The sequence below is a fragment of the Pleurodeles waltl genome, chromosome 9 (genome assembly GCF_031143425.1).
Source record: "Pleurodeles waltl isolate 20211129_DDA chromosome 9, aPleWal1.hap1.20221129, whole genome shotgun sequence".
NCBI lineage: Eukaryota > Metazoa > Chordata > Amphibia > Caudata > Salamandridae > Pleurodeles > Pleurodeles waltl.
The window spans coordinates 527,409,572-527,437,058 of NC_090448.1; the positions used below are offsets into that span (position 1 = coordinate 527,409,572).

The 27,487-nt window shown below is 44.1% G+C and overlaps 1 protein-coding gene across 1 annotated transcript in view; it reads right to left on the bottom strand.

Moving 5' to 3' along the window:
* LRRC9 (leucine rich repeat containing 9) overlaps window positions 1-27,487 on the bottom strand; it is a 640,455-nt gene that overhangs the window by 143,800 nt on the left and 469,168 nt on the right. The window contains exons 25-26 of the mRNA XM_069207426.1: window positions 26,294-26,402; window positions 5,303-5,442 (exon numbers count right to left, since the gene is read on the bottom strand). Of these exons, the coding sequence (XP_069063527.1) occupies window positions 5,303-5,442; window positions 26,294-26,402 (249 nt within the window). The remainder of the gene's footprint in view (window positions 1-5,302; window positions 5,443-26,293; window positions 26,403-27,487) is intronic.

The following is a 27,487-nucleotide window of genomic DNA, read 5'->3' on the forward strand; positions in this document are numbered from 1 at the left end:
TATCATCATGTTGAGCAAAGTACCCTTGTGAGCGGGGGTGCATATAAAAAATCACCAGCCAAGATGACAAAGCTGTTTGCCAGGGTAGTTTTTGGCAAACTGCCAAGAAACGTTCTAGAAACCTGAGCTTGACCAGGGGATACAGACAGAGAAAAAGTGTTATAAAGGTTTACTATAAGTAAACCAAGAAAGTTAATAAACATCAACAGGACTGCAGCCAGGTTTGGTGAACTGGTATGGATCACTGTGGCTAGGCAGTCTAAGTTTAATGAAACCAAAATAAGAAGACCACATCTTGCCTTCACATGAGATGAAGAGATAGCTTGAATAGAGAAAGAAAAATAACCATCAAAATGAAAATTAGAAACAATATCCCAGGTTTCTTCTAGGCACAAAATTCTGAATCTCAACAAGAGAGTATAGAAAGCCTCATTCCCCATTTTGAGACCAGCAACGTTCCAACTAAGGACCATAAAGATGTCAAAAGACTCTGAGCACAGTGAAGAATCACCTAGAATAGGAGAAAATCTCTCACCATGAATGGAGGACACTCAATCATTATCACACAGAGAGCTCAAAGGAGTGAATCTTTTGGAAGTGGATATACCACCTTCAAACGTATGGCCTGGAAATTGGTGACTGACAGAACAGTAGGGGGTAACTTCAACAGTCTAAAGACCCACACAACAAAGGAGAGAGGGATTATAGAAATAGCCAAGCGGAAGAGGAAAGATACCAGCAGAAGACTCATTGGCTAGTGGCTAATGAGATAATAGAAAACCAGCAATAGGGGTGTTATCAAAATTAACTACAGCACAATCACTGTCAAGAGACCTGGGTTGGCAACCCACCCAAGGGACTCTCCTGGCCATAATAATGGTCTTAAACAGCTGTTTAATGCACCCCAACTGCTTATTTAACCTGCGGCATCATTTTCCACAATATTTGGAGGAAATGATGAGACCTTAGGCAATGACATTGGGTTTTGCCACTGTAGGCAGACATAAATTATGTAGAACTGAACCAGATGCCAAAGAATGGGGCACATCATTGCAAACAGGCTTGAATCAAGCCAGGACTTTCACATGAGATTTGTGGAGTAGAGTTACCCAGCAACAAAAGTAACCTGCAATATTTTAATTATCCTACACTTTAACCTCATGCATTTCTTCGTTTGCTGACTTACACGGTAAACACATGTTATGTTGGGCACGCACAGCAAAAAACAAAAGGACATCTTTTCCACTCAGTTCCTTCTGTTGTCAGATAATCAGAATGGTTTCACAAAGTTATTTTTGTTTCCAATCACATTAGGAGTGAGTTTTAGGCCTGGCTTGGTTGCACAGCTGTTGCATTACCATATGTGAAAGAAAAAGAGCTTTCATGAGTATCACCCAGATATTAGTTCACCTGAGTACAGCTTTTGATTTGGCATCAGGGGCCTGCTTCCACAGAAAGAGTGCTTAACCTCAAAGCAGATGTTGCCGGCTTTTTATCAAGACAAGCTAATGCATTAGAGGGATGGAACTTGCCCTTTAGTAACACATATGCCACTGCCATGCTATTAAACACTATCTCCTAGACATCAGATAATTAATGTGTTTGTTCGTCTACAGCAGCACAGACATGAGGAGCACAGTGAGAAGGAATGTGTTTCTATATTGAATTCCTCTCAGACAATCACAAAATAGAGGGATGAGATGTTCGTGAATGGGTGATCTGCTGGCAGGATGGGGGCGGAGCTGAGCAAAGACGCACTTGCAACTGAATAGTCTGTGCTCTGCCTTCACACAAAGGGCCTAACGACCCCAACAGTGGCACTGCAGCCAGCTTGAAGCCAGAGCAGGGGATGCAGGAAATTCCATGCAGTTCAAAGCCACTGTCTAGAAGCTTCTCCCACCTTACAGAACCAGGGCACCAGGGTATAAAACGTGGACCTCAGACACCAGCTCTTCAGTACACTGATGGACCTGTGGATACTCTGCCAGAAAGAATGACTGTTGTGCTGCTGAAAGAACTGCCACTCGGCTGGACTGCTGCTCTGAAGGAACTGCTGCCCAACTGTGCTTACCTGCTTCCTGATGCTGTCTTACCTGGGTGAGAAGAGAAATTGACCTGCAACTTCACCCTTGAACCCAAGACACCAGAGTGACTCCAAAGACTAGTATGCTGGCCTCCTGACCTGAGCCTAAGGGACATAAATGGCTCCCCCACATCCTACACCATCCCCTGGACCCAGCTGAAGTGAGTTCCTGAACCTCAAGTGGTGCCCCTCCACTCCTGGACCCTTGGTGTGGTTCAGAGAACTGTAATCAAGTTTTTGGGCTCTTCGTGACTGTGAGCAGGCCAGTTCACACCAGGACCTTCCAGTTCGCACTGCGATTCAATGCAAAGCTTCAGCAGCCACCTCTTTGCACTACAGCATCAACCTCTAGCGAAGGACCCCCAACACGAAGCTCCAGCAACGTCCACCAGCAACACCTGGCCTGCTCTTCACTCTGCACCGGCAGCCTCGCATGACACTCTCCCTGCTCCTCACACCCCCTCTATAGTGAACTGGACCCCTGGTACGGGTTTTAGAAGGTAAAACTTCATCAGGCCTAAACTGGTGACTGTAGTCGACCTGCGCCCCATCGTGGTCCGCAGGAACCTATGACTTTGACCTAGTTCAGCACAACCAGATATCGATAGATGGTGTTTTAGGCTTTTGGCACTATTTTCACTTAAATCTTGAAAAATTCATAACACTAGTTCTACTGATTGGATTATTTTTGTTTTGGTGTCAAATAATTTATTAAAACATTCTCTATTTCACTAAATTAATGTGATTTTCCTTGTGTTGTCACTTTATTACTGTTTTAGTGCTGCATAAATACTTTACATATTGCCTCTAAGTTAAGCCTGACAGTTTTTTGTGCCAAGCTACCAAGGGCTAAGCACGGGTCAATTTAGCAACTTTTTGTGGTTCACTTTGCAAGGGATTGTGGCTGTTGCTTGACCATGGCTCACACCCCAGTCGACAAACAACCCAATTTCCAACACGCCATATATCCCTTTTACAGTGAAATAAGCTTTGAAGATGCTCTTTAATGGGCATCCTTCTTGTTTTATAACAATAATTGGACCACTGTTGCAAACCTGCACCATGTTTTATCTGTTGTCAGATGCAGGGAGCATCATACAACATTATTTGGAACTCATGGTGAATCGTGCATTAGGCTTCCCCTGAGCAACAAGGGTGTTGTCCCAGATAGCTGCATCAGATGCAAACAGTTTTCAACATTATCACAGGGTAGCCAAGACTGTACTAAACAGGGTTTAGTGATTGGATTTCAAGCATGTACATGGCCAAGCTTAAGATTAAGACCTGCTGAGAGGGTTATTAATACCTCTGATTAATTCTAACTGGTTTTCACATCATTCTATAATTTATACACAACTTGTGATTCCCCAGAGATAATTATTCTTTCCTGGATACTATGGTTTTTGAAGGCAAGCAGCATGAAGGTGGTGGCTATAACGGTTAGAGCAGTAGGAATGGATTTATTTTAATGATACACAAAGTGTATGTTTTGTGTATGAATCCGATAAGTTTCAGATCATTGGGGTTTCTGGAGCCAGGGTTAGCCAGCTTTAGACTAAATGTTCTTTGCAATCTTGGGTTCATATCTGATGATGAACTCATCACCCCAAAGCAAATTCTACCTGCTTTCCTCCTTTAAAGAAAATGAGTAAAGTAATTGATCTACTTCTTCCTGGGCTTCAATGCACTGTCCTTCAGGTCATGTTAAGATCTCGGCTGAATTACTGTAACATCGTGTATCTAACTCTTTCAAGTATGTCATCCATAAATTGCAGATCATCAGAAACAATGCAGCCAGAAATGTGCTGAATCTTCCATGAATATCCCAATCTCTGGATATTTAAATCAATTACATTGGCTACCAGCTGCAAAAAGAATCTCATTTAAAACACCTGCAATCTTAGATAAAGCCATCTTGGGCCTGTGTCCTAAACTTGGAAAGGATGATTCAGCCATATGCCCATCACATAAATGGCATTCCTCATCTGCTTGCCTCATAACAATTGCACCTACCAAGAAATTGAGATTAGGCAGTGGTTCTTTGTACAGAATCACAGATGTGGAAAGCCTTACTAATGCAGCCATGTGTAATCAAAAATCATCTGTCCTCCAGGACACTATTAAAAACATACCTGTTTAAATAAAATCTGCCATAGTGTCAGGACCACTTACAGGTAATTGTGTGCTCCAAAAAATGGTTAATATACCAAAGTCAATCCAGGACTGCCAGGACTCAAAGGTATTGGAAGGGATTATATCTGTCCTGCTGGTGTAAGTTTGGGGATTTTGACCTAGTGCAATCATCACCTCTGTTAATGTATTCTATAGTGTCTTAATGTAATAATGTAAAGTCAATGAAAAGTAAAATAATACTACACCTTCCTCTAGCTTCACTCCTATTGTTTCCCTTCTTTCCCAACCTTCCCTCACTACCCAGAAACCCCTTCTCTATCTCTTCCTGCCTACTTTACCCTCCCCCAATCTACCACTGTTCTGCCAATAATGTAAGGTGGCCCACCAAGAGGTCTATGTACACCAAAAAAGTGACTCGGGAGGAGTCACAGCAATAGTATGGTCTGTTGTCCATGAGGGGTAAGCAACCAGAGTTGGAGCTCAAGAAATAACAACCGTTGTGTTTTATTATTTATGGGACATGGTTTAGAAAAACATTTAGACTGGAGGGCATAACAGAGTGCTTAAGCATGGATCTACCAAAGCAGTGAATTTATTTTAAAGTTTCAAATTTCAAGGTGTACTATGTACTGGAAGTGCTAGCTTGAACCACCTTCAATAATTTGCACACAATTCTCCTTTTCTTGTAGATAATTATGTTTCTTTTTTGGAATCCATGGTGACCAAATGCGAAGAGTATGAAGGAGATAGCAAGGGTGCTTACAACTCAATGACTCTTAATGATACCAAGTGAACAATTTAAAAAAACATAGGGATATAGCTGATCTAAAATTTGAAACTCCCAAGGCTTCCAGAAGAATCCGGACATTTGAAGTTTTTAACTTTCGCTTTTGTAGAGCAATAGGCACACACAATCAAAAAGAGATGTATACTTGAACAATATGTGAGAGCAATTAAGCAAGGAAGTGATTAGTGATTAAAATATCATCACCATTTTAAATCAATTATACTGACAATTAGATTTTATGGACGGAGTTGTGAATATTTTTATTCAAGCACTTTATAATAAAATATATATATTCTTACCTGGCTCCTTTTGCTGCGGTTTGTTGGCCATAGCCACTGGAAGTGACTTTTTGGTGTAGCATCTGTCTATTTGTTAAATGATTTTGAGCCTTTAACCGAGGTAGTATTGATTCTATGTGGTTATGATTTAGGCACAATATCTGCAAAACCAAATAATAAATGAACTTAAATGTATATGTACAGGTCTAAAATCAGGTTCACGTAAAAAAAGTAACAATAGAAAAAGCAGAAATGAGTTATACATGGATTACAATTGCAATTGTCAAATAACGTTAGACCATAACATCCATATTCACTACCTAAAGAAATAATGAACAAGTTACTTACCTTTCGTACCGCATTATCCGGTAGAGACTCTATCTAGCTGCAGATTCCTTACCTTTGAATAGATACCCAAGCCATATCATGGAGGTGGGCTGTGGACAAATGCTTTCAAACTAGAAAGTCTTGCAGGACCGAAATGCCCGCCCCTTTCGGACCCGAATGTCCAGGCAGTAGTGCAAGGATCCCCACGTTGGTGACTTGACAGATATCCAGGACTGGGACTCCACGAGCTGACGCTGTGGTTGCAGCATATCCTCTGGTGGAATGGGCTTGTAAGCCTTCAGGAGGCTTCTGCTTATCCAGGGCATAGCAGATCTTTATAGAGCGAACAACACAGCGCAAAATGGTTAGTTTCTGTACTGCTCAACCTTTCTTTGTTCCCACATACCCCACAAAGAGTTGGTCGTCCATCCGGAACTCTTTTGTGTAGTCAAGTTAGAACAATAATGCTCTTTTTGAGTGCAGCCGGTGGAGTCGCTCCTCTGCTTTAGAGGGATTTGAGAAGCAAAGAAGGTGGGCAGGCTGACATTCTGTCCCAAATGAAATGGGGTGGCCACCTTAGGGAGGAAAAAGACATGGATGTGAAGCACCATTTTATCAGGAAACATTGTGAGATATGGAGGCTTGGATGACAAAGTCTCCAGCTCACTCACCCTCCAGAGAGATGTTATTGCCACTCAGAAGGCTATCTTGATGATAAGCAGCCGGAGGGAACAACTGTGCAGTAGCTCGAAAGGAGTGCACATGAAGTATGTGAGAACTAGATCGAGGTCCCACTGAGGCATGATAAAGAGCGTAGGGGCAAACATATGTACAAGCCCTATTAGAAACATAATTTCAATAGGGGACTTATATAAAGAGGGTTGGTCAGGCAGTCACAGAAAAGCGGATAGAGCAGACAGATAGCCCTGAAGACTACCCAGAGGACAGCCCTGCTGGGCAACGGACAGAATGAAAAGAAGAACCCAGAGAGAGAAGCAGAAAGAGGATCTATAGATCTTTCTGTACAATATTTTTTAAAAATTTGCCAACGGCAGGCACATATCTCTCTTGGAGGAGGAACGTCTGGCTGCCAGAATAAGACTGCAGACTTTGGGAGAAAGGTTGAATGCTGTTAACTGCTGCCGCTCAATCTACACGCATGAAGGCGTAAAGTTGACAGCTTGGGGTGGAGGACCCTCCCCTGCTGCTGCAACAGAATATCCTCACGAAGTGGCAGCCTGATCGGAGGATTGATGCTCATTTTCAGAAGCTCAGGATACCAGACTCTCCTTGCCCAGTCCAGTACCACAAGGATTACTTGGGTCCAGTCGCTCTTGATCTTCTTGAGAATTCTAGGCAGGAGTGGTATGGGCATAAAGGTATACAGGAGGCCTTAGCTCCACTCACAACGAAACACATCGCCAAACGATTGACACCTTGGTAACTCCAAAGCACACTACTGCTGACATTGCACGTTCTCTTTGGAGGCGAATAAATCTAACCAAGGATCTCCCCACAGTTGAAAGAGAGCCTGTACCACCTCCAGATGGAGATGCCACTTGTGATCTGCTAGGCATTGATGGCTGAGTTTGTCCACCCTGGTGTTCAGAGAACCTCCCACGTTTTGAACCACCAGGGCTATGCCCTGCTGTTCCAGCCATGTCCAGTGACGCAAGGCCTCTTGACAAAGGGTCCACGACCCCACTCCACCCTGCTTTTTGCAGTACCACATGGGAGTGGTGTTGTCCATGAACAACAGCACCAACTTCCCCTTGACAAAGGGAAGAAAATACTTTAATGCTAGCCAGATCGCCCGGAGCCTCAACATGTTGACGTGGAGCCTAGATTCCACCAAAGACCAGAGTACTCTGATCTCCACCTCTCCCAGATGAACGCCCCATCCCAGGAGTGACGCATTGGTCAATACTGTGAGATCTGGTTGGGACAGGGAGAGGAGTCTGCTTCTGACCCAATCACGACTTGTAATCCACGACTGCAGGTCTTTCACAGTACGTCGAAAATCTGGACAATGTCAGAGAGATTTCCCTGACGCTGCTCCCACTGGAACTTCAGGTCCCACTGCACAGCCCACATTTGCCATCTGGCATGATTTACCAGCAGGATGCAGGAGGTCAAGATACCCAGCACTGTCAGAGTCAGTCTCACCAAAAGCCCGGACAAAGGCCAAAACATTGGTATCAAAGCCTGAATATCATGGACTCGTTGCTCGGGAGGATAAGCCCGAAAGCATCTGAGAGGGAGTCAGGTGTAACTTTGGCACGTTTACAGTGAAACCCAATGAATGCAGAAGAATCACAGTAGTCTGGAGGTGGGACACAATTGCCTGAGGCGAACCTGCCATCAACAGCCTGTCGTCGAGGTAGGGGAAGCCTAAAACCCCTGATGCGCGCAGATGAGCTGCAACCACCGCCATCACCTTGGTGAACACCCGATGGGCACTGGTAAGGCCAAATGGCAGCACACTGAACTGAATGTGTTCGTGGCCTACCTTGAACCACAAGTAATGCCTATGGGCCGGTAGGATGGGAATATGAAAATATGCACTTTGCTAGTTCAGTGCCACCAACAAGTCTTCTAGCTCTAGGGCGGACAAGACCTGAGCCAACATGAGTATCTTGAATTTCTACTTCTTGAAGAAGAGATTTACGGTCTATAATTCCAGAATAGGGCAAAGACCCTTGTTCGTTTTGGGTATCATAACAACCACTGCGTACTATATCAGGACCCTTTCTATGGCTCTCTTGGCCAAGAGAGCCGTAACATCCTCTTGGAGAAGAGACAAATGATCCTCCGCCAGCCATTCAAATGGTGGCGGTTTTAGGGGAGGAAAGCATTGAAAAGGCAGGACATAGCCATTCCTGATGATCTGCAGTCCCTTTGCGCCCGATGTGATGGCCTGCCAGTAAAGCAGATGATGGTGAATTGTCCCTCGAACTGGGCAAGCATGGTCCTGCAGAACCAAACTAGGAAGGCTTTGAGGCTGCCAGGGGCTGGGTGGGAAACAACTTCTGGCTTCCAGACCTTCTAGGTTTGAAGGCACCACTCCCACGTCCTCGCATAGCCTAGTGTGGTTGTGTAGGAAGGTGTCTGGCATAGGGCTGGCATGGTGTTACACCACTTCCAAAGCCACAAAACGGGAGAAAGGCTGATAGTGGATGAGGGTCGCCGAGAGGCCCAAGGACTTGGCCGTAACCCGAGAGTCCTTAAAGCGCTCCAGCACTGAGTCTGCCTTGTCAATAAACAACTTAGTGCTGTTGAAAGGAATGTTCATTAGGTTTTCCAGGACATCCCCCAAAAACACAGATGTTCTCAGCCAGGCGTGGCGCCATAAGGCCACTGTTGATGCAACTGCTCCGCCTAGTTAGTCAATCGTATCCAGGCCACACCGAATGGTGAACTTCGATGTGTTCCTCCCATCTTTTACTGATTGGGAGAGTATGGCCCAGGCTACCTCCGGGACCTAAGGCAACACTTGGGCAACCATATTCCAAATGGTATTTGAGAAATGGCCCAATAAACACAAAGTGTTCACCGACCTAAGTGCCAGGCTGGTGGAAGAAAATATCTTCTTCCATGGATGGTGCAGTCTCTTAGATTCCCTGACCAGGGGAGTGGAAGGAAATGCGCCATGAGATGTAGAGTCTTGGACTACCAAGATCTCAGGGGTAGGGGGTTTGGATGAGGAACCTGGGGTCGCCGGGTGCATGGCAATGGCTGCTGGTGATGGCCCTATTTAGAGGAGCCCCTGTGCTGGGTTTGGACCAAGTTCCCAGCAGGACGTCGATAAGTTCTTTGTTTTAGGGCAGAAGAGGTTCGGATGTAGAAGCCCCAGGCTGAAGCACTTCAGTCAAGATGTTCGTGTTGACAACCAGTGAGGGCAGTTCAAGGTCGAGGACCTCGGCTGCCCTATGCACCACTGTCATGTTTGGCTCTCATTATACTAAATGAGACTGCTGGATCGGATTGCAGCACCACTAGGCTGTAGGGATCTGAGTCCAATTTCACACTGTGTGACAACTGTCAGCCTTACCCTTCCAGCCACCTAGAAGTACCTCACCAGCACCTAAAAGTGGTGGTGATTTGTGGCAGCCGTGCACATGACATTCTGATTTCTCAGGGAAATCCTGGTGCAACAGATTTTATTATTTTCAGTCAGGTACGTTTGTCTCACATATGCAAAAACAAACAGAAGCAGAAATCAGCTCAATATATGTTACTGAATCAACTGCATTCTAGATAAAATAGCATGTTCTGCAATGCTTAGGATGATAAAACAGAATAAAAGTACCACCATAGTGTCAGAGTAGGAGTGTCAGGATTCCTACCTACGCTACTAAGGTACTACTAGAGCACAGCAGTGTTAGCCCTAAGCTGTCGTACAGGTTCCCTAGGAAGACACTGTAGGAGGCGGCCTGGCTTGTAGTGGGTACCAGAGGTACTTACACCTTGTGCCAGGTCCAGTTATCCCTTATTAGTGTAGAAGAGGTGTTTCTAGCAGCTTAGGCTGATAGAAGGTAGCTATAGCAGAGCAGCTTAGGCTGAACTAGGAGACATACAAAGCTCCTACTATACCACTGGTGTCATATGCACAATATCATAAGAAAACACAATACACAGATAATACTAAAAATAAAGGTACTTTATTTTTATGACAATATGCCAAAAGTATCTCAGTGAGTACCCTCAGTATGAGGATGCCAAATATACACAAGATATATGTACACAATACCAAAATTATGCAGTAATAGCAAAAGGAAGTAATGCAAGCAGTGTAAAGTTACAATAGATTGCAATAGGAGCACATAGGTATAGGGGCAACACAAACCATATACTCCAAAAGTGGAATGCAAACCACGAATGGACCCCAAACCTATGTGAGCTTGTAGAGGGTCGCTGGGACTGTAAGAAAACAGTGAGGGTTAGAAAAATAGCCCACCCCAAGACCCTGTAAGGTAGGTGTAAAGTGCACGTACAACCCCCAGAGAGCACAGAAGTCGTGATAGGGGGATTCTGCAAGGAAAACCAACACCAGCAATGCAACAACAGTGGATTTCCAGACCTGAGTACCTGTAAGACAAGGGGACCAAGTCCAAGAGTCGCAACAGTGTCGAGAGTGGGCAGGAGCCCAGGAAATGCCAGCTGAGGGTGCAAGGAAGCTGCCACCGGATGGAAGAAGCTTGGTGTTTTGCAAGAACGAAGAGGACTAGGAACTTCCCCTTTGGAGGATAGATATCCCACGTCGTGAAGAAGCTTGCAGAGGTGTTCCCATGCAGAAAGACCGCAAACAAGCCTTGCTAGCTAAAGGTTCGCGGTTAGGGTTTTTGGATGCTGCTGTGGCCCAGGAGGGACCAGGATGTCGCCACTTGGATGAGGAGACAGAGGGGGTGCCCAGCAAGTCAGGGAGCCCTCACAGAAGCAGGCAGCACCCGCAGAAGTACCGGATCAGGCACTTAGAAGAGGAGTGAACCGGAGTCCACCCGAAGTCAGAAAATGGAGTCCCACGACGCCAGAGGACAACTCAGAAGGCTGTGCACTGCAGGTTAGAGTGTCGGGGACCCAGGCTTGGCTGTGCACAAAGGAAATCCCGGAAGAGTGCGCCGGAGCAGCTGCAAATCACGCCGTACCCAGCAATGCAGTCTAGCGTGGGGAGGCAAGGACTTACCTCCACCAAACTTGGACTGAAGAGTCACTGGACTGTGGGAGTCACTTGGACAGAGTTGCTGAGTTTCAGGGACCACGCTCGTCGTGCTGAGAGGGGACCCAGAGGACCGGTGATGCAGTCTTTTGTTGCCTGCGGTTGCAGGGGGAAGATTCCGTCGACCCACGTGAGATTTCTTCAGAGCTCCTGGTGCAGAAAGGAGGCAGGCTACCCCCAGAGCATGCACCACCAGGAAACAGTCGAGAAAGCCGGCAGGATGAAGCGATACAAGGTTGCAGTAGACGTCTTTGCTACTTTGTTGCGGTTTTGCAGGCGTCCTGAACAGTCAGCGGTCGATCCTTTGGCAGAAGGTGAAGAGGGAGATGCAGAGGAACTCTGGTGAGCTCTTGCATTCGGTATCTGAAGAATTCCCCAAAGTAGAGACCCTAAATAGCCAGAAAAGGAGGTTTGGCCTCCTAGGAAGGAGGATAGGCTAGTAAGAAAGGTAAGAGCCTATCAGAAGGAGTCTCTGATGTCACCTGCTGGCACTGGCCACTCAGAGCAGTCCAGTGTGCCAGCAACACCTCTGTTTCCAAGATGGCAGAGGTCTGGGGCACACTGGAGAAGCTCTGGGCACCTCCCCTGGGAGGTGCAGGTCAGGGGAGTGGTCACTCCCCTTTCCTTTGTCCAGTTTCGCGCCAGAGCAGGGCTGGGGGATCCCTAAACCGGTGTAGACTGGCTTATGCAGAGATGGGCAGCATCTGTGCCCATCAAAGCATTTCCAGAGGCTGGGGGAGGCTACTCCTCCCCAGCCATCACACCTATTTCCAAAGGGAGAGGGTGTTACACCCTCTCTCAGAGGAAGTCCTTTGTTCTGCCTTCCTGGGCCAGGGCTGCCTGGACCCCAGGAGGGCAGAAACCTGTCTGAGGGGTTGGCAGCAGCAGCAGCTGCAGTGGAGACCCCGGAAAGGCAGTTTGGCAGTACCCGGGTTCTGTGCTAGAGACCCGGGGGATCATGGAATTGTCTCCCCAATGCCAGAATGGCATTGGGGTGACAATTCCATGATCTTAGACATGTTACATGGCCATGTTCGGACTTACCATTGTGACACTATACATAGGTAGTGACCTATGTATAGTGCACATGTGTAATGGTGTCCCCGCACTCACAAAGTCCGGGGAATTTGCCCTGAACAATGTGGGGGCACCTTGGCTAGTGCCAGGTGCCCACACACTAAGTAACTTTGCAACCAACCTTCACTAGGTGAAGGTTAGACATATAGGTGACTTATAAGTTACTTAAGTGCAGCGGTAAATGGCTGTGAAATAACGTGGATGTTATTTCACTCAGGCTGCACTGGCAGGCCTGTGTAAGAATTGTCAGATCTCCCTATGGGTGGCAAAAGAAATGCTGCAGCCCATAGGGATCTCCTGGAACCCCAATACCATATATTAGGGAATTATAAGGGTGTTCCAGTATGCCAATGTGAATTGGTGAAATTGGTCACTAGCCTGTTAGTGACAATTTGGAAAGCAGAGAGAGCATAACCACTGAGGTTCTGGTTAGCAGAGCCTCAGTGAGACAGTTAGTCATCACACAGGGAACACATACAGGGCACATACTTATGAGCACTGGGGCCCTGGCTGGCAGTGTCCCAGTGACACATAGACTAAAACAACATATATACAGTGAAATATGGGGGTAACATGCCAGGCAAGATGGTACTTTCCTACAGACACCATGCCCCGTACCTGAATATGATAGTAGTGAGGAGGGGTGTTGGTCTACTGAGAGTCCTCTCTCATGTAAATGGTAAGGCAACATGTCTTAGCAGACAGCTGCAGTGAAGCGACAGCATGCGGTGGCAATTGTCTGGCTGGAACTCTCCCTCTAACGTATAGAGGCAAAGGGATGTTTTATAATAAAACACCTGGTATTCTGGGAAACCTGCCCTAACGTAAGAAAACATGTGTTTCTCGTTAAGTGACAAAGAATGCGGATTTCCACTTTGTGCTGACAACATATTGGAGACAGCCTTGATCAAAGCACAGAACGAGAATGTCCGAGTAAAAGGAATGAAAACAGTTTCAGTGTTAAAAGTGTATGAGATTAAGGAAAATAAAACATCCCCACAGAAGACAGCTTCTGCTCCGAAAATAAAATGAATTGTCACAAGGCTAAAGAGCACAAGCTGCAGGCCTATGGCTAAAATAAGGTGACCTAAAATAACCTCACAACACCACCATTGCATAGGAAGTTCCCTCCTCCGTAGCCACAGTGAGGGGGGGGGAGCAAGCCAATATCTAGAGAGGTGTCTAGCTCCTCATACCAGTCCAAATATTTCTCCAACTGGTGTTTTAAAGGGTCCAGTGGCCCCTCCCAATATTTCCCAAGCCTGGCTGTCAAAAATAAGGCTCAGGCAACAAGGTGGCACCTCTGGATGCCGTCGGCGGTGCCGGATTCGGCAACATGCAATGCCATTCTGGCTCGTTGGGAATCAGATTGGGACTGGCGCCGGCAGTGGGCACCCTCGGCGCTGGGAGCATCAGAGTCTGGATTGGTGCCGGAGAAGGTCGCCTGGGTACAACCCGCACCGATCTGGACCCAGAATCGGATCCATGAGTCCCCACTGGAGCCAAGGCCAATAGCACCGTCGCAGAACCTGATGGTGCACCCTCTCACCCCGTGGAGCCCAAAGGCACACCAGAGGAGTCAGACCCCTTCAAATATGCGGAACATGACCTTGTAAAACTCCTTAATCTGAGCTGGTGTCGATGCGACTCCTCAAAACCGGGGGATGCGTGGAGTCGAACTGGGCAATGGCTCCGCAGAGCAGTGCCAGGAATGCTCATTTTGTCGGCTGACGGACAAGGTGAAGTCGAAGTCGACTCAGACTTCTTCTTGTGCCTTTTACCAAGTGTCCTGAAGACCTTGAGTGGGATGAAGAAGACTTAGGGCTCTTGGAGCAGTCCTGTGACCTTCTTGACTGAGACCGAAACCTTCTCGGAGTCGCATGTGCTGGTGTCGTCGTCTGCCAGGCCATTAGCAGCTTTAGGGAGCGCTCCGTCAAAGCTTTTGGTGCCATGGCCTGGCAGTCCAAGCACAACGTGGAGTCATGGTCACGCTCAAGGAAAACCAAATGGGGGTCTATAACCGACATGGCACAGTGACAGGCACCACACGGTTTGAACCCTGCGTTCTTAGATGTCATCCTCGACACACAGAAGGAAAAATCTCGGCAAAACTTAAAAAAAAGGCCTGTCAAAAAGCAACAGAGGGGTAGCTTTCTCTGGATTTGTGCTGTCGTGGAAGGAAAAGAACTGACACCCGCGCACCTGGGTGGCGCCTTTACAGGTGAACTGACGTCACTTCGGATGCCGACGACACCACACAGAGCCAAATTGAGCCACCCGATGGTGGGTGCAGGGATATTGCTTGAGTAAAATTTCCAGATCCAGTCCAACACCTGGGGAAATTCAAAGGTATGGAATCTGCAGCCAGAAGTCTCTATCAGATAGCGTTTTTTTATTAGGTCTAGCTATAGTGTCCAGGGTGTGCTATACCTTTCTCTGTAATTTCTTTTTACTGACTTTTTAATAACTTTTTGAAAACTGCATAAAATGGCCAAATAAATGACCATCACCCTCATAATGCAGTCAGCCAAATCCAGAAGACATTAAATGATATGTTTGGGCCAATCCATCCCATCAGTCGCTACCTTCTTCAAATAGTTTACATGCTCCTCGGGTACAATATCCAATGCATTCTGGTCCAACTGCCTCAATGATTACTGATGCCTTACCAAAGAGTTGGTCACACAGACAAAGATCTACAGGAAGAATCTTTAAATGGGCCTCCAACTCGTGTTGTCTGCATGAGCCACCAGAAAACCAGTCAATGTAATTGCTCAGATAAATCATCACCATTCGGCGTATAGCAGGCCGGGCTTTTAACATGTATCTGCAATCGGAATTTTTAAATGCTGCTGAAAAATGAAGCACAGCAGTCTCATTCTTTGGCCTTTTTTCAAAATGTCTATCATTTTATTGTGCACAAACATTTCCTGAGATTGAGGCTGTACCAAAAAGTACAGTAAGCTCATCCCAAAATGGCTATGCAAGAGCTATAATTTTCACACAGTGGGATTGGCATTAAACCATTCATTAGACTGGAGAAGAATCCAAATCACTCACACCAAACCAGTGCTGACAAGTCTCTGCATCCTACTCTTTCTAATATCCCCCTTATGCTCAATATAACAGTGTTTGAATTCAGCAAACTACACACACCTACCACCTATGTCATACTGCTTATCTTAGTGGGATAAGCCTATGCCCACACATTACTATTTCTGTGCGTAACACCAGCTTGTGTACAAAAAGCTATGTCATGGCATCAGCTAAAGGAACTAGCAGTTTGCTCCACAGAACAGTTAAGTCTGCATGCAGTACCATAGGGGGTGTCTGCGATGCTACAACCTTGATTCTCGTCTACTCAAAGCAAGTGAAGACATTGGTATCAACTCACCTAGCCTTCATCTTCAGGACAACCCGCAGGCTAACCTTTTTGACTATACACTTCAAAGGAGTGCCTATCTGCACAAGCAGGAACTACGGAAGCTTGCTTTCCCAAAGCTACACTGTCTGCAAAAGCAGAACATCGCCAAATTCACAGAGGACTTGCATGCACGAAGGCTACAGAGGAAACAAGCAGAAGACCAGCAGCACCAAGGAGGAGTGGAGTTGAACATCACAGAAAACAGAATGATAGTGACATAGAAACATCACAGTCCACTGCATGACACAATGTCTGAAAAAGGATGGAGAAGAAGAAGATCTGGAACTGTGGTTAAGCATCTCAAGAGATTCGGGGTTCCCAGTTGTAGAGGCTCTACAGTATATGAAAGCTAACTTGTGGAGGTTGCCTCAATTCTCCGAAAGCCTGCAAGCCTCTTGTCAGTCCTCAATATGATTATTAATGAGAAAACAATAGACTCACTGCTGGCTCACCAAATGCTCAGGTCTACCCTCCACCATGTCATTGCAACCTTTGAACTCATGTAGTATGTAGGTCCATCAGGAGTCTCTACTAGGCAAATGGAAAAGTGATACACATGGAGATTTAGTTAGAGGAAGCAACAAGCACAAAGGATTAAAGCATAAATGCCATGATAGGCTTACGAGAAGTAACTGACAGGAGCTCAGGGAGGGGGGAGCCAGAGGAGTTAGGGAGAACTACAAAAAGTATGATTGTTAGTAGCAACAATTGCCAAATAGGTTCTATATATTCCAGGAGTACAAGTGCCCCAATGCATCCTGGTGCACCTAAAGCAGCTAAAACACTATAGCACTACAGCTACAAATGCCCACTGGCAGCTTTGCCACAGAACGTTCAGGGATTGAAATTTCAGACACCTCTCAAGCTACTATGCTGCATTACTGCAATGCGTTTGGGGATCAGTACTTGCTTACTTTGGGATTAGCTTTAGGCTCCTCACAGCCCAAGAGATGGAAAGTGGTTACAGACCTAGAAGAGTGTACATTTCTTCCCACTTTGCCCCACATCATAGTAAACAAATCGATACCACAGTAGTGGGGTACAACTGTGTGGTGAATAAAATCAAAGCAAAACAAAAGGATGATGGATGGAGTGCTGAACAATGCAAACACTCACCCCCAGTCAATCCATCGTTCTTTTGCTCACCATGCCACCCCAATTTGGACCCAGCCATATGCAAATCAGTCTTGACCCTGTTCCTCATGGGAACAGTCCAGCACGAACTGCCAGGCCAGGTCCTCCCTGGACCGGAAACAAGCATCCTGGGACCGGTTTCGGGGCTTCACCCCTCATCAGCCAGGCTAGCTTGATTCCAGTGGCACAGTGAGCAAGGGACCCACGTCTGGGCATACCCTTCCCACTTAGGGCAACTTTAGCAAAACAAAAGGATGATGGACGGAGTGCTGACAATGCAAACACTCACCCCCAGTCACAGATCTGGGTTTAATCCATCGTTCTTTTGCTCACCATGCCACCCCAGTTTGGACCCAGCCATATGCAAATCAGTCTTGACCCTGTTCCTCATGGGAACAGTCCAGCCCGAACTGCCATGCCAGGTCCTCCCTGGACTGGAAACAAGCATCCTGGGACCGGTTTCGGGGCTTCACCACTCATCAGCCAGGCTAGCTTGATTCCAGTGGCACAGTGAGCAAGGGACCCACGTCTGGGGATACCCTTCCCACTTAGGGCAACTTTAGCAAAAGAATAAATAAATTAGAATAAAATCAAAGAACAATTCAAAACTGTGCACACCTGAAATAAAAACCATCTTGATAACAAAGGGGCTTACAAGTACAGACCAAAAACATATTCCAGAAATGTTTCTGATGAGGGGCACAATAGAGAAACGCGTATACCATACTGTCCCACAAAATCTATCAGTAAAAAACATAAAATCCTAGCCAGAGAGCTTTCCAAAAGCCACAAATCAGACCCTACCTGAATAAAAATGAACAAAGATAGGACACCTGCAGTACTGATGAATTTCATCCAGCCTATCAATGAAAGAAGCACAAGAAGAAGGACAAGGAGTGATGTATGAGGATTCTTATAGAGCAAGTTTCTAACCAAAGGAAACAGAGCACTGTACGTGGCCAGCAGCCAATAGTGGGGCAAAGATCAATTACAGAATTGAGGGGAGGAGCTTTTCAGGACAGTAAACTGTAAGGGGTTTTCAAAGGTTCTCAGCTGATGGATGTAATGTTCTTTGAAGAGGTACGTTTTCAGTTCATGTCCAAACCGGATATGCATGTAGAGACGCGATTAGAGAAATAGGGCAACTATAAGGACCATGAACATGATTACCGCAGCTAGCACTTCTCTGACTCAGTATTCTTCAAGAGTTCTATAGTTTGAAAGGTTGAGAGATGAGCAATGCAAGTCCTTAACACTCTTATGAGACATGATGAGCCTCATTACGAGTGTGACGGTCCGAGGACTGCCACACTTGCTTTGATGGTCGGGCTGCCACACTCCAGGTGGTCCGACTGCCCAACTACAACCCCGGAGGGCGGATCCGCCAGAGGACCGCCGTCCCCACTGGGAACATGGTTCCCAATGTGGTGACGGTGGTCAGAGTTCTACTCAGCGCCGCCTGGCTGATTACAACTTCGCTCACCGCCAGCCACACAATGGGAGTTTCACCGGCATAAAAAGGCTGGCAAGTGAGGGTGTGCTGGGGGCTACAGGGGGGCCTGTGTACTGCCCATGCCCTTGGCATAGGCAGTGCGGGGCCTATCCTGCCCAGCACCCTCTGAGGGTGCTGGTCAGCCCCCTTTGTGCTCTCAGCTAGCACTCTGCTTCTTTCAGGGAGCTGAGTGCTATCTTGTAGCTCTGTTCCCGCTGGTCTGACCAGCTGGAACGCTCTATTACAATGTTCCCGACGGTCAGACCGGCAGGAACATTGTCCCATCCTCCAGCTGCTAGGTAGCCAACTTGGCAGTGAATCTGTTCCATCACATAAGAAAGGAGTCGTCAAACATAACCGGCTGAGTGCATGCCTCACCACAGTAGCCAGTATGTGAATACAGAGATTAATAATGTGATTTCTGGTGTCATCTGTTTATGTAGACAATTGCGGATGTTGCAGTTACACTCACTAGAAATATATATTCTCAAAACATTAAGATTGCAGCACTGCTTTCAACATCTGGGTTTCCCAGTGGGGTGCACCTGTAAAAACAAGGCTGCATTTCCACTGTGAACAAATGTATGTGGATCTGATGCCACCAGTGATGGCATCAAATGTGTCATTTCTGTTGCCATGCTACAATAGAAATCATAAACGTGGCTGCAATTACACTCAATAGCCATATGTACCCTGAAAGAGACTAAATGAAGAATGAAAGCTGAAATACACCTTTCAACATCTAGCTGTCCCAGAAATGGATAAATATTATAAACAAGATGTGGTATTCTAGGTTTCTTGATGGAATGTGGAATGTGATGTGAGGAGGATTCTAGTGGCGTTTGTGTATGAGTATGGAATGTTGGTGTGACAGCTGGAGTTAAGGAGCTGCAGGGGAAAGAAGTGTTGTTGTGGATAGAGCCTGTATAGAGAAATAAACATATTTTTCTACCATGCTACGTTCATGGATTACTGGGTCATAACCACATTTTGGTGACGAGGGAACAGTACTTGAATTTTACAGGCTCTAGCTAGAAAAGTGTGGATGTTAGAAACATTTGGAAGAAGCAGCCTTATAATTCTGCTTTTCACCATTCTGGAGGACTGAAGCAGCATATTTTTACAGTGCGGTGGTACAGCATCTGCATTGCGCTAACACGCATGCCTTACTTTCATCTCATCTGCATGTGACTTCAATTTGAGCACACGCCTCGCATCCTTAGGCAGGGGATTGCTGTTGTCTCAGGGGTATCTTGTGAGAGGTCCTCAATCGCTTTAAAGCGGCCACAAGAGGAATGTCGGCCTCACCCTGTCATAAATTGGAACGTGGGTTTGTACTGCTGCAGGTGTTGCTGTCTTGATGCTGCAAGCCTTTGCGACTTTTAAATGCTGTCACCGCTCTCAGACCCTCTGAACAGCTGCGTGTTCTAGGGAATGTGCTCTTCATGCGCGACGTGCCTGCATCGGGGCGTACTCCGTAACACATCATCAGGGCCTTGTGACGTAGGACGTATTTAGCCACTTTCCACCATTTTGGAAGGAGACTAACAGTAAACAGTGAATCGCACACCAGTTTCTTTGTTCAAGTCTCTGTCATCAGCACACCTGATTAATACATAGAAGGATTACTCTCACTGTGATTCACACACTTAAATTTATCATCAGATTATTTAAAAAAAGAAATAAATACATATGCGCATTACCAACAGTGATTCAGACACCTAATTTATCATCACATTACTTTAAAAATACATATGTAGATTACATTCCCTGTGCCTCACACACATGATTTTATCATTGGGTTGATTGTTTTAAATATATATTTGGGGGGATTTTTGGGTATCAGTTAACACACATCTACTTCTTCAATGGACAAAGATGTTCAAGGTACCATCACTGGGTGTTTTGATTTAGGCTATTTTGCATTTGTTACGCACAATACATCTTCATTTTTTCCTCATTGCTTTGCTGTGCTTTCATAGTATTAGTGGGAAAATATATTTTAGTGTCATATGATTGTATTTTTTTTTTTTTACCAATTCTTTTAATATTGTCTCATTGGTATTAAGGAAAAATGCTAAACTTATCACTGCCTCCTTATTTTTTGTCATCTCCATGAGAGCCTTTGATAAAATGGGAAAAGTGTATTTTTGAGGTATGTAAGGGCTTGTGGTATTTGTGATAATGCTGAAAGAAAAGCGTCACTGGTACTACAGAAGGTCAGGACGTTTATGATCATTTGACAGATTTACCTGTTGGGGAGTGTGAAGGTTTGAATGAGCTTGAGAGTTGTATAAAAAAATGGATCCCCATTACTTACCCAAAGTGACCTACATTCTTAAACATTTTCATTATGGTAAACGCATGCAAGAAAAAAGAGAAACAGTAGAAGAATATATAACTGTGTTAAGAAAATTTGCGTCCACTTGCAAATTTGGACTTACCGTAGATGAACGCTTGTGAGATAAATTTATGTTAGGCTGCAATAATGACAAAGTCAGGGAGGAGTTGTAGACGCGGGATGATCCTTCCCTCAGTGAAAGTATTAATTTACCCAAGAAATTGGAACATAGGTTGGTGTGTGAAGAAGAGATAAAAAATGTGTTTCGCAGAACTGAAACAGTTTCAGTCATTAATAAAAAGAAGAAGAAGATTGAAAGAAGGATGAGGATATTAGATCAATACAAAAGCAAACAATTCAAAGAAAAGACGTGGTGCTGTAGGACACATGGCAAATAATAAAAGATATCCGGCATGGAAAGTGACATGTAAAGTTTTGTTTAAAAAAGGGGCACATGAACAAGTGCGGTAGAAGTAAGAGTGGTCAAGGGAAAGTAAATGAAATATTAGGAGAGTGCGGACAGAGTGAAGAGTGCAAGGAAAGTGAAGAAGTCATTTTGCAGATTAGCAATCATGGTAGAGAAGGACCCCTTGATGTTGTGAATGTCGAAGGACAGAAGGTCCGATTGTTGTATGCTCCAGAATGTTTTTTGATTTTGGAGCAAAGCTTACAAAAGTTTCGAAAGATGTATTTCTGAATGGAAAAAGTCACAAGGTGTGAATGTTTAAACCTGACATAAGGCCTACAGGGTATGGTGGTGATCCTAAAAAATTGGTGGGGTATTTTTAAGCCATGTTAGAGTATTCAGGGAGAATAGCAGTGGGCAAGATATATGTGGCAGCGAAAGGAGATATAGTGATAGGTTGATTTAATCAACAGAATTTAGGAGTGATATTGAATCCCAATGCTGATCCACCCATTCGGTTAGAAGATCTGGATGTAAAGATTGCAAAGATGGGAAAAATGAAAGTAGTGGAGTGACTGTGAAGGAGGGAGAAGGAATTGAAGGAAGGAGAAAGTATAGAACTGAATAAATTCTGTAAAGGGTTTACAGAAGTGTTAGAAAGATATTTAGCATGTCTGAAGGAATATGTGCACAAGATTATACTGAACGAAGGTTCAAGGCCAGTGGTATGTAAGATAAGGATGGTTCCTTATGAGGTTAGAGATGCAGTAGTGAAAGAGTTAGGGAAATTAGAAGCGAATGGATAGGGACAGAGTGGTTATCTCCAGTGGTGATAGTGAGAAAACAAAATGGTGATATTTGTTTATGTGTGGATCTAAGAATGTTGAATAAGGCAGTGGTAGTAGACAGGTTTCCGATTCCAAGTGTACATGATTTGGTGAGCATGTTAGGGAACGCCAAGTTTCCACTTTAGATCTTGTTTCAGCGTATCAGAAACAATTGCATAAAGTATCCATGGACCTCACTGGATTTGTGACATTTAATGGTACTTATCGTTTTTGGAGAATGCCCTTTGGCCTTGTATCAGCGGCGTCCGTTTTTCAAAGGGCCATGGAAAGTTTACTGGCAGGACTCACTAGAGTCAAGGTGTATCAGATGACATATTGATTTTTGGAGATAACCATGAAGAACATGATGTTAGAGTACGTGCCATGTTAAGAAAATTGGGTGAAATGGGTTTGAGGCTGAAAGTAGAAAAATGTAAATTTCACAAGAATCAGTTAGAGTTTCTTGGTCATAGGTTGCCTGCAAGTAGTTTGAAACCTAAGAAAGAATTGGTGCAAACTATAATGAAGATGCCGGCACCACACAATAAGGAGGGATTAGCATATATTTTGGGCTTGGTGGAGTTCTATAGTAAATTTGTTGAGAATTGTGCTAAAAAAACATACAAGCTGCGTAGGTTGCTACAAAAAATGTGGTGTTTTTGTGGAGCAAAGATTGTGAAGAGAAATTTTCTTGTTTAAAGAAGGAGCTGGAGAATGTACAGAATTTGCAAAGTTACTGTCACTGTACTGATGCTAGTGTCAAAAAATTGGGGTCAACATTCATTCAGAGAAATAAGAATATTGAAAGAACAGTTGCTTTTGTGTCCCGATCATTGAGATTAGCAGAAAGTCGATATTCAGTGATAGAGTGTGAAGCTCTTGCTATATACTGGGCTGTGAGGAAGCTGGAGTGTTTTTATGGAAAAAAAATCACGATAAGGACAGACAATAAACCACTGAGGGAAGTTTTTATCAAAAAATCCATTGACAATGTATCAGGAAGAATGGCATAAGAGGAATATGAGTTCACAATAGAGTATATTCCTGGAAAAGGTAATGTTGTCTCTGATTGTCTAGGATAGTGGATGTAAAGGAGGGAGAGAATGAAGAGAGTTTTTTTAGAAGAGGAAATGGTTTGTACCGTATATGAAGGTATAATGAGTAAGGAGGAATGGAATAAAGAAATGGAGCAGGACAGAGTGTTGCAAGCATTGTTGTGTATATTGGAGAAAGGTTGGGGGAGGAATCTTTTAGATACAGAAATCAAACAATATTGGAATGCTAAAGAGGAGTTGACATGTAGTGATGAGATTGTGTACAAGGGTACAAGAATGATTCCCTCTGATAATGTTAGGAAACAGTTGCTGTGCGTAGCACATTAGTGACATCAAGGGATTTAGAGATCCAAAGAACCTCTGCAAGCCCACTACTGGTAGGCAGCCATAGAGAAAGAAGCAGAAAAATTTGTGAGAGAATGTATTGAATGTAAAATCATGTGATAAGGCAGGTCAAGAGAACAGCCCATGGTGGTGAGAGGGTTACCCAAGGATGTTTGGTGCGAAGTGTTGATAAACATTTTGGGACCACTAAAAGGAAATGGTATTAAAAAAAATATTATTGCACTGATAGACTTATACTCCAGGTGGCCTGAAGTAAAAGTGGTAATGAGGCGAGGAGTAAAAAAATAACTGAATTTTTAACACAATTATTTGCCAGAGAGGGGTTACCTGAGTCAATTGTAACTGATAATAGGGTACAATTTGTCTCCAGAGAGATGGAACAGTTTTGAAAAAATAGGGGCATTGTTCATTAGAAATCAGCTCTATATCACCCTGAGACTAATGGAACTGTGGAAAGAATGGCACGAACAATAGAGGAAGCAATACCATTCGTGAAAAATTCTGGTGAAGATTGGCTGAAGGAGCTACATAAATGGGTGGAGGGGTATAGAGTTACTCCACATGCTACCACTAGTGAAACTCCTTTTGAATTGTTCAGAGGGAGAAGTGTCCACTCTATTTTGTCACCTGCATGGATTAAGCGATGTGATAATCATAATGCCAAGGTAGTTGAGCAGAACTGGAAAGGCAGAGTAAACTGCAAGTTTATAGAAAGGAAAAGATATGCGGACGAGAGAAAAGCAGCAAAACTGATGAAGATGAAGGTGTTTGACATTGTGAAGGTCCAAGCTCCTGCCACACACAGTGTAAATTCGAAATTAATAAACCTATGAGAATAGCGAAGGTGTTCACTAATTCTGTCAAGACGGATGATGGATGCATCTGGAATCTTAATAGAGTAGTCATAACATTGATGAGAAGAGAGCTTGAGAAGGCAATGGAAGGGAAAAAGTTCATTGCCAGATGCAAGAGTAACAAAAAAAAAAGTAAATAAGATGGCATTCAGTGATGTGCTGATGTAGAGAGTGGGGTGATAAAGGAACAAACTAATCTGGGTATTACTAAGAGAATTTGCAACTCCCCTAAGAAATTTGATGATTACATAATGTAACTAGACCAAATGCTTGTGTTTTACTTTTTTTTTTTAGTGAAAGTTCCTCTATGTTCTTAAGTCGTTGTTCGCTTGTGTAAGGAGGGAGATGTGTGGTATTCTAGGTTTCTTGATGGAATGTAAAATGTGATGTTAGGAGGATTCTAGTGGTGTTTGTGTATGAATATGTAATGTTGGTGTAACAGTTGGATTTAAGGAGTAGCAGGGGAAAGAAGTGTTATTGTTGATAGAGTCTGTGTAGAGAAATAAACTTATCCTTCTACACTACTCTGGCGTCCTTCGTGGCTTACTGGGATATCACCAGAAAAGGTTATATTTGCACTGTTAGCAAACAGATCTCGAAAAAAGCAATTGTTTGCGATCACTACATGGTGTGTGTTTTAAGTCTTCTATGAATAAGACAGCAGACCCCTGTAGAGCTTTTTGTTTTAACGCAACTTCTCTGTGTCCCAGTGGGAGTGCAGGGGGAAGGTGCATACATACATTGCTATCTGTCCCTTCATTGCTATCTGTCCCTAGGCCAAGGCTGAAAGCTGGCGAGCGGTACTCCGCCACAGAGGCTGTGCTCCCCTGTCCTTAGGAAGTTAATTAATAATCCCTCCTCTCTTCTGGTCCTGTGCAAACAAATTATAAGGCAGGCCTTTTTCAGGTGGCCATTTTATGGTGGGCTGAGGCGAAGCAGGATTCTCAAACAGGGTAACAGTGAGTGATTGAATCTGTACAATTACTTATCCTTACACAATTACACATATGACCCCTTAAATGTGTATTTTTCATTTCTTTTTTTTTTTTTTTATACACCACAAAGCTGTTTCAAAGGGTATTGTTGAAAATATTTCTTCCAATGCTTCCAATGCCTTAGCAGGGTGGAGTAAAATCTGCATAATTGTTTAGTGACGTTTGCAAGCAGGCCCTGCTCAATTGCGACTTAAAAATAGTCAAAGGGTAAAAAAAAAAGTATTTCAGATATTCTTTTTCCATTCACAATTTGGGTTTGTAAACTGGACATTTTACTTCAAAAAGAAAAATAGATTGTCATGCGTGCACACCTATGCCTAATGGCGCTGTGGTTGACATTAGAGAGCAGTTAACAAATATTAAAATTCCCCAAAGCACATTATTTAGGAAGGAATTGCCTGCCAGCAAATTGTAGCTTCAAGGCCTCCAAAAAATGAGTGTTATTTTTATGTTTATTTTATTTTTTTAACGAAAGGCCAAAATGAAGAAGTCTGGAAGAGCAACAGTGGAGCATGTGGTCTGAGTGAGGGACAGCAAGCAAATGCCATCGAGTGGGGGGAATACCAGGAACAGGGCGGGGTGCAGAAACAACAGAGGAGCTTTTAAATATAGTAAACAAAAGAGTAGTACAGGAAGGGGTGGAGGATACAATAGACATGTTTATTAAAGAGCAGCATTAAGGACACGGGGGAGTGGGCAATAAAGGGAGGGAAAAGGCACTGAGTGGGAGAGAGAGAGCAAGAAAACACATACCCTCCCATGTTGTGCTGAAAGAAAAGTAAACAGTACTTCCTGCAGAAGGATACACGTAATCCAATGAAATGGAACATAAAAAAGCTATACTTGATGGAAGGGACAAATGAAAGAAGATGAAAGAAAGTCAGACTAGAAAGCAAGTAAATGAGATTGATAAGACAGCCAACCAATGAAAAGGAATGTCCCACTCTACTAGTATGGTACACCATAGGTCTTCGACAACTAAGCTGTCCAGACCTAAAAAGGAATGACCCTGAACTCACCTTGATATTAGGCAGGTAAATTAAGCCACTGAAAGAAGTGAGATTATTGTGCTCCAAATTCACAGTGTGAACACTTCTGAACTGGTCTACTGGTACAAGATCCACAGTCCTGAATAGACAAAAGTATAATTTTGCTTAGTGTAGTGAAATGCAATCAAAGTAAAACAAATACGATCTGTTTAAAACGCTTTCAAGATAATTCATTAAATTGCATTATATAAACCTCTATGATCAGTAGCCACAAATCTACCTACCCCTTAAACCATGTTTGCTAATATTTTATTACCACTAATCAGAACAAATGAAGGCACCATGGAGTTGGTTTCAAAACCTAACATTCAATCTAAGAGACAGAGCTGCAGGCCAAAAAATACGTTCGTTTCTTTTAACTTAATCAATGGAAGGTAATCTATTCCAATATTGAAAACCATGCTGGTACTTGCAAAAGCTTTTCGATTTGCCAATTAATTGGAATGGTCTCAAATAGCTCAGTTACATGTACCTAATTTTCCTTCAACCCTAGCATTGTGCCTTTGATTTATGATTTCTTTACATGACCTCATGCATACCCCACCTTCCGTATTTTCAGAATTTTTCTGATTGTGATTTTTATTTACATTCACATTAACACAGTCACTTGTATCATTTACTTTTATACTGGTGTCGTTTTTAAGGCCACTCTCTCATATACCTGTTTACGAGTGATTTTTCCATTGTGCAATTTTTACCTTTTGAGGCATTAGTGTGATTTAAATATAGCAGTAGTGACCTGAGTTTTAATTGCAACAGAATTATAACAGAAGGAGAAAGACAGACGGGGATAGGAGATAGGGCAATTAAACACACACAAGCATGTCGAAAGAACAGGTGGTGACAGGGTCCTATAAATAACGAATAGCTGGCACTGGAGGGAGAGACTGGAGCCCTTGTCACCTTATGCTTTCTGGGAGATACCTCGGGGAAGGAGAAACTCTTGAAAAGGAAAGAGGCAGGCCAACGTGAGATTTTAATTCCTTTGTTTAGAAATTTATTTTTTATGTTTCTGAGGCCTCTGATGCCATGTAGACCTTGAGGGTGAAATAACTGTGGAAGTTGCAGAGCTGTGAAGATTAAGCAAGGTATACAAAAATGGGATGGATGGAATGTTTGATTTAGTCTCAGCCACTACTAATTACATGGGCTCCATTCCAGTCC